The sequence below is a fragment of the Camelus dromedarius genome, chromosome 30 (genome assembly GCF_036321535.1).
Source record: "Camelus dromedarius isolate mCamDro1 chromosome 30, mCamDro1.pat, whole genome shotgun sequence".
Classification (NCBI taxonomy): Eukaryota; Metazoa; Chordata; class Mammalia; order Artiodactyla; family Camelidae; genus Camelus; species Camelus dromedarius.
The window spans coordinates 3,601,452-3,608,871 of record NC_087465.1 but is presented as its reverse complement, the minus strand read 5'-3'; the positions used below and the strand labels follow the sequence as shown (position 1 = coordinate 3,608,871).

At 45.2% G+C, this 7,420-nt stretch overlaps 1 protein-coding gene and 1 non-coding gene across 2 annotated transcripts; both read left to right on the top strand.

The window, feature by feature from the left end:
• The first annotated feature begins 209 nt into the window (after positions 1 to 209).
• On the top strand, positions 210 to 1,560 carry RPS20 (ribosomal protein S20). Its single transcript, XM_031441613.2, has 4 exons — positions 210 to 367; positions 537 to 636; positions 927 to 1,000; positions 1,344 to 1,560. Exons 1-4 carry the CDS (start codon positions 365 to 367, stop codon positions 1,524 to 1,526), a joined length of 360 nt encoding a protein of 119 aa, XP_031297473.1. The 5' UTR covers positions 210 to 364; the 3' UTR covers positions 1,527 to 1,560.
• Positions 795 to 859, top strand: LOC116149692 (small nucleolar RNA U54). Its single transcript, XR_004133333.1, has one exon. It is a non-coding gene; the product is annotated as a small nucleolar RNA U54 (small nucleolar RNA).
• Positions 1,561 to 7,420: the final 5,860 nt, after the last annotated feature.

The window sequence follows — 7,420 nt, the reverse complement described above, 5'->3', positions numbered from 1 at the left end:
GACCGCGGCGACGACGGGGCGGGCCGGTCCCCACCTCACGCGGCTCTGACTCCGCCGGGCCGACAGGGGGCGCGCGCAGCCGCGCCCGGCCCCACACCTCCGAGGGCGCCCCACTCCGGCTCGCGCAGCCGCCTCTAGAGCCCGCCGGGCGATTCCTCTTCCGGGGCAGCGCGGAGGCGCGTGCGGGACCCGGATGCAGACGCGGGCGCAGCTATATAAGCGCCGCGCAGGCCTCACGCCTTCCTCTTAGAAGAAGACGCGGTCGCTGTAGCCCGCGGAGCCCCGGCGCGCCCGCTCCTGCTCCTGACTCACCGCTGTTCGCTCTCGCCGAGGGACAAGTCGGTCAGGAAGCCGCGCCGCAGCCATGGTGAGGCGGGGGCGGCGGGGCGCGGGCGGCGGGCTCGGTCCCGGGCCGCTGTCGGGCCGGCGTGGGGAGCCCGGACTCGCCCACCCGGGAGGGGGGGCCTGGGCGGCTCGCCTCCAGGAGTGACGGACGCTCTGCAGGTCCGCTGATTTCCTCCCCTGTGTGGCAACAGGCGTTTAAAGACACTGGCAAGACTCCCGTGGAGCCGGAGGTGGCCATTCACCGCATTAGGATCACCCTGACCAGCCGCAACGTGAAGTCCCTGGAGAAGGGTCAGTACGGTCGCCGCGGGGTGACAGCCTGGGCGGGAAGAGCGCCGCCTTGCTGCTGTGCGAGGGTGACTGGGACACGGGCGGTGACAGGTTGCTCCGCCCAAGCCGACCGGGGCCAAGTGTCCACGCTCGGCTTTTACTGTGTCTCAGCCCGCGGGTGGCGATGAGGAGAGACTGTCGTGCTGAACTCGGTGATGGTCGTATACGCTATTCTGAGCCCGCCGCCGTCGGGGTTCTCTTAGCCGGCTGTGGTTTTGAGTGAACTGAAAGACGCTTTCGTTTCCCCGTAGTCTGTGCTGACCTGATCAGAGGCGCCAAGGAGAAGAACCTCAAAGTGAAGGGGCCGGTCCGGATGCCCACCAAGGTGAAAAGGGGGGCGGCAGGAAGGGGGCCTGATTGTGGGTTTACACCTGATGTTCTGCTTTTCGGGGTGAGGGTTTTGGCTGCCAAAAAAGCTGTATACTGATGTCAGCAGCACACACTCGTTACAATGCTGGTAGAATTCGGTTTTCTTGAGGTGACCGTTGCGGTTTCCTGGCGGTGTACCTCACAGAGTGACCGTGGACCTGCCGTTGTCGGCTGGTAGCCTCAGAACTCATGTCAAGGGGAACACAGCTCTGGAAAGTCTTCAAACGGAGTAACATTCCTTCAGATGTCCCAGGGATGTGCGTAAAACCATAATCTCTTGGTTTCCTCTTTCGTTGCAGACTCTGAGAATAACTACAAGGAAGACTCCTTGTGGTGAAGGTTCTAAGACTTGGGACCGTTTTCAGATGAGGATCCACAAGCGGCTCATTGACTTGCACAGCCCTTCTGAGATCGTTAAGCAGATCACTTCCATCAGCATTGAGCCCGGAGTCGAGGTTGAGGTTACCATTGCAGATGCTTAAATCAGCCTTTTTAATAAATTGATACTGTTGTTAATTTTTGTTGACTTTTTATTTTTGGTACTAGAGTTGGGTTAAGAAATACATTTGTTAGAGGCCACTAAACTGGTTCACAACTGACATCGTTTGAGAACTGAATTGTGTTACCTCACCAGTGATGAACATACACAGTCCTAGCTGCGTGTGGGATCTTTTCCAAAGAGCGTGTGTCTGGGTTTTACTGCAAAAAGTGGTTTAATTGATGTGGGTGCTAAAGTCTTCTGACGGGTTTCTGGGGTGGTTCTAAGGTTGAAAGCGTAGTATGTGGTAGAGGGCAAGTGACTCAAGGAAAAGGCCTAAAGTTCCAGCCCTGGGCCTGCCAGTTTGTCTTTACTCCTCTTAAACTTGGTTCATTTCGAAATGTTTTGGAAACATTACCAACGTTACTAAGTTTCACCAACACTGATGCTTTGATTATATTTTAGACTAAAAAGAAACAGTTCTTGTGATACGTTAACGTTTAAGTTCTATCTGTAGCCATGTAGGGACTCTGGAATTACTTCTAATGTATTATTTGTAGGTCACTCAATATGAAGCTAGATTAACGTGTAGTTTACACATAGTTTAATGTATTTATGTTAACTTGTGGTCTGAAAAGCATGTTGTAGATCAAATTCATTTGCCAAACCCCAACTGGGAACATTTAACCACCAGGCTCCGCTTGTGCCTTGTATTTTGATTGTTCCTACTGTGTAGATCTAGAAACACTTCATTTGCTCAGTACTCTAGAGCTTGGTAAGAGCTGAGATTTAAATGGGTTCGTGGGTGAGAATCCGTCTTGCCGTCCGTTAACGTATTGCGTGTATTAAAATGTATAGTTGGGGTGTCCTAAGTTCGTATATTTCCAGAAGTACTTCTCACATGCATGTAAGTATTTTACAAATTAAAGTTCAAAACATAATGTTCTCACATTTGTTGCCCTTAATGGGCTCACAGTCATGAAATTCCTGCTTTTCCCGTGGGTTGGGGCCTAGTCCGCTGGACTGTGCAGACTCTTGTCCATTAGCTTCAGTTGCCATCTAAGTTTGAGTTGTTTGGCTTTTTCTGTCCAGTTGTGTGACAGACTATCTCAGCTCAAAGCGAAGCCCCTCAAACTTCCTCCTCCTGGGCTTTCATTCAATCCAAGGTCCCACATGGTGCTACACAGACAAACACGAATTCTCGTCCTTCAACCCCTTCTGTCAGCAGCACCCAAGTCCTTCTGATGATTCTGCCTCTTTGGTCTCCAAAACCCCGGATTTTGAACAGGGGTTTCAGTGGAGCTTATCCTGGAAAGAACCATGCTAAGGTTAACCGTTTGTGACAGTATTAAATCAACTTTTTCACTAGTTAGCTTGGGAAAACAGTAAAAATGAAAGATTTCACTGTAACAGTTCTATAAACATTGGGCCATAGAAATTTCAATAAGAACTGTACAACATGAGTAGTTCAGTTCCTGAGGCCAGCAGGGATCCGGTCTTTGGTAAAGACGGTGGAGAAATCAGCTCAGTAGTAAACTGCAAGTCTGTCCTCTCATCCAGTTTTCAGCATTCTCTGCACTGGAGAGTGCAATGAGAGCTGTTAATGGTACAGTTAAGGTCATTTTAAAACCTAAGTACCTGGTGATGTGTGGTCCAGGTAGAAGTACCTACAAGCTTGTTTTAATGCTCTATTGCAACAAAGAGAAGTCTTTGAAATACACTGTCAGTATCCTGAGAACTGGTTGAAAAGGATGCTGATTTTGTGAAAGCTAAGCCGCCTAAGACAAGAGTAGATGACTGTGAAAAATGTGCCTCCGTCAATCAGAAGGGATTGACGACATCTGTATGGCTTTTACACGGTTCTGTGTTTTAGCCGATGCCTGCGCAAGTGATGGATGCGCCAGCAAGTGTAGTATTTTAGTCACAGTTGGAATTGTATTTACGCTCGAGGCAATACCTAAAGCCTGTAATACAGCTAAAATACAGCACTTCAAACTTTGAGAACTGCTATTACCTTTAATTCCTTAGCATTCAAAAATACCTACTTGGAAATAAAATACCTGCAGGGCATTTGAATATTATTAGCAATGAACTGAAGATAATTTACACTGGTAACGATGCCAGCGATCCTGAGAGTCCTGGGCCAGCTTGTATGGATTAGGGAGGTAACAGAAAGTGGAGGCCTCTCCAGTCCCTATTCCCTTCAGAGTCACAGAGTACTTCTGTTTTAGGTCGTAGCTAAACATAAGGCAACAGAAACCACTATGGCTCTGCACTGTTCGATCAGATTTTTCACCCGACATCCCTAAGTGTCTGGGTGCAGGGTCTGGGATGTAAAGCACACAGACAGGAGGGCGGAGAAGCAGGGATTCTCGGCCACGCCGTCAGGTCTTAGCTACCTGGGTGCGAGGGCTTGATGAGATATTTCGCTGAGCCTCAGTTCTTAAGTGCAAAATGAGGATACTTGTAGTATCTGCCGCAAGGGCATTTGGAGTTTTCCTTTGTCTCTCAGGGAGATGTTTTCAGCAAAACCAAGACTGGCTTGCTGAGGGCATAGATTTCTCCCAGGGGACCTTGGTTCCCACAGGGGATGGTACACTGCTGACCAACAGAATTAGGTCAGATTACTTATAAGGACATTTGGAGAAGTATATTTGAATCCCCTGGAGTGTGGCTTTTCTAACTGCGTCCTCCACAAGAAAATTGACTGAGCAGGTCTAGCTGTACTGGAGAACCTGGCAAAGCCGAAGTTTTAGCTTTTGAAAGTAAGAGGAACTAGATTAATTTTTACTCCCTTCATTCTAGGAACAGTATATTTCACTTTCATGGCAAATTAAATTAGAACGAGAGAGCTCCATCCTGTACATTTTTTGTCTAAACTACTTTTTCTTCCCTTTACACAGAACCCGCCCCCAAAGGGATTATTCATACTGTATTCAGAACTTTTCTTGTAAATGTTAAGTGATTTTTAATCTATCTTCTCTTTATCTAGCTATGTAGAATCTGTATCTCTTTTTAAAAAAATGCTGATGAGGTAACACTAAACATATTGTTCTTAATTATATTTCGTGGAGCTGTTTCTGTATCTGCACGTACATCGTTCCTTTCAGTGAGTATTGCATTGTATGAACGCACCTTAATTTGTTAACTAGACTCTTTTTAATAGACTCGATGGACATTTCCCATTTTTTACTATTAAAAGTGCCACTTCAGAAACTATGCTTTTCATATTTTCTTTGTTCACTTGTACAACTATGTAAGATACATTCCTGGAAGCTGAATTTCTGAATTTTGGTTGAATTGTAGATATTTATATGTAGTGGCTGATATAAAAAAAATCAGAAAGTCATTTATTCAAGAACATTTACTGTGGGTGTGTGTATGAATGTTTTTCTAGGGTAGATACAAGAAATTTTAAGAGACTACGAAACTGATGTCCTCAGATGCCTGTGCTCATTCATGTTCCTAACAGTAGTGGACAGACAGTGACATCCATCTGATGGACAAAAAGCCTCTCGCTGTTTGAGCTCTGCCCTCCTTCTGGGATGCCTGGAGAGTAGACGGCCCTCTGGAGGTCCTGTGTGTGTCTTACCTTTCTTTCATATGCTCTTATAGCCTTTTTTAAAAAAAAATTATTTGGGATATTTCTTTGACTTTCTCGCCTAACATTTTTATTGATTTATTCATTTTATTAATTTTTTTTAGCTCCCTTATCCTGGAAAATTTCAAACATGCACAGAAATAGAGGAAATGTTATCATCAACCCACTCAACTTTAAAAGTAAATTGTCGACTGATGCCAGTCTTACGTATAACCCCACCCTCTCCCCCAGCCAACCCTCAGATTATTTTGAAGTTAATCTCAAACATATTTTTATATATATTTTTGAGTGTCTAAATCAAAAAGGTTAGGACTCATTGACTTTTTGACGGTTCGATAGTGTCAAATATAGCTAAGAGTTTGTCAATTTTGTTGATCTTTTTAACAATCCAGCTCTTAGTTTTGTTAATTCCTCTGTTGTTTTTCTATTCTCTATTTTGTTTATCTCTGCTCTAATATTTATTATTTCCTTCCTCCTGCTAACTTTGAGTTTAGTTTGTTCTTTTTTTTAGTTCTTTGAGATGTAAAAATAGATTTTTCAAGAGTGTGATGTTTAATTTCCACATATTTGTGAATAGTCCAGTTTCTGTTTTGCTGTTGATTTCTAGTTTCTTTCCACTGCAGTAGTTTTGTATGTACCTTCCTTTCCTCAAACATAGAAATTTTGGGCCATTATTTCTTCAAATAAGCTCTCTGCCCCTTTCTCTCTCTCCTCCTGGAACCCCCATAATTATTACATTGATCAGCTTGATGGTGACCCAAAGTCCCCTGGGCTATTATTATTTTTCTTCTTTCTCCTTTTTGCTCCTCTGACTCAGTAATTTCAAATAACCTGTCTTCAAGTTTGCTGATCTTTCTTCTGCTTAATCAAGACTGCCACTAACTCCCTTCAGTGAATCTGTCACACCGGTTATTGTAGACTTCAGTTCCAGGATTTCTGTTTGCCTCTTTTTTATAGTTTCTCTCCCTTTGTGGATATTCCCCTTTTGTTCATGTGCTGTTTTCCTGATTTTCGTAATAGTTGCTTCTGTGCGCTCTCTGAGCACCTTTAAGGTGGTTATTTTCACTTCTTTGGTGACTCATAAATCTCTGTTTCTTTAGGGTTTGTTTCTGGAGGTTTATTTTGATGAGCTGATGGGGCCATGGCTCTTTTTCCTCTGTGTGCTCGTGATCTTTTACCGGGACTGGCATTTGGAAAAACAGCCACCTGTCCCAGTCTGTATGGACTGGTCTCATACAGGGGAAGTCAGCTCAGCTAGAGATTGTGGGGGGGAGGTTCTCAAACCTGTTCTGGGGCTGCGTCTTCCCTGGGCTAGTGTGTGTGGCCTCTTAGGTAAAGAGGCCCGTTTTCTTTGCTGGAGCCTCTAATTTCTTCCTCCATCTAGTGTCTGTCTCTGGTACTGCAGCCGCCCTGTGTAACTCAAGCAAACGGGCCTTTGTTCTCAATGGCCCCCAACCTGGCATCCAGATTATGCTGCTTTCCCATCAGTCACCCTGACTCAGAGTCAGAAACCAGTCCCATAGGCAGCCCCTCAGAAAGCCAGAACTTCGGCCTCATGTCCCACTCTCTTCTCTCCCTCCCAAGAGAGAAGCTGGGAGTTCCCTTCTGGTCACTCTGTCTTACACTGGGGAATGGGACAGACTAGGGCAGGCAAAATGCAAGGAGCTTTCTGACCCACTAAGATGTGACTCTTCTTGGCTTTGCTCTTACCCGGTGCTGCCACCTCTTGACTGGTTTCTGGAAATCTCACAAAGGCACGCACATGGACACTGAGGTCTGTATGTTGCTGTTCAGTTGGTGTCTCTGTTGGAATGAGGGTCTGGGGCTTCCTGTTCCTCTGTCTTGCTGACAGCACCCTAAGGACTCTTTGAAATATAGTCAGATATGATTGTCGCCACCAAAAATGACAATAATGTCATAATATCCTTCAATATCCAGTAGTGTTCCAATTTCCTTCACTGATTTTTCTGCTTATTTGTTTGAATAAGAATCTGACTGGTGGATGTGTTTCTTAAATCTCTTTTAATCTAGTGGTTCCTCCTGCATCTAAGAAATCATCTAAGTTCATACAGGCCTCACTCTGCCCTGTAGTATGAGACCAGAGACAATAAACATGCAGGCTGAAGACATGCAAAATGGCCCTAAGAGCCAACGGGAAAAATCATGTTCTTCTGTGACCAAGTTTCAGAAAACATTAAACTATCTTTTTACTTATAAATGTAAAGGGAAATCCTAATATCTAGAGAAGTCATCTAAAACATTAGTAACATTGAGAATTTAAGTATTCTGTGTGTTAA

Excerpts from the sequence above, each read along its gene's own strand:
- RPS20 (XM_031441613.2), top strand. Across the intron at positions 637-926 it reads CGTGAAGTCCCTGGAGAAGG|TCTGTGCTGACCTGATCAGA; the intron begins GTCAGTACGGTC and ends GTTTCCCCGTAG. Across the intron at positions 1,001-1,343 it reads CGGTCCGGATGCCCACCAAG|ACTCTGAGAATAACTACAAG; the intron begins GTGAAAAGGGGG and ends CTTTCGTTGCAG.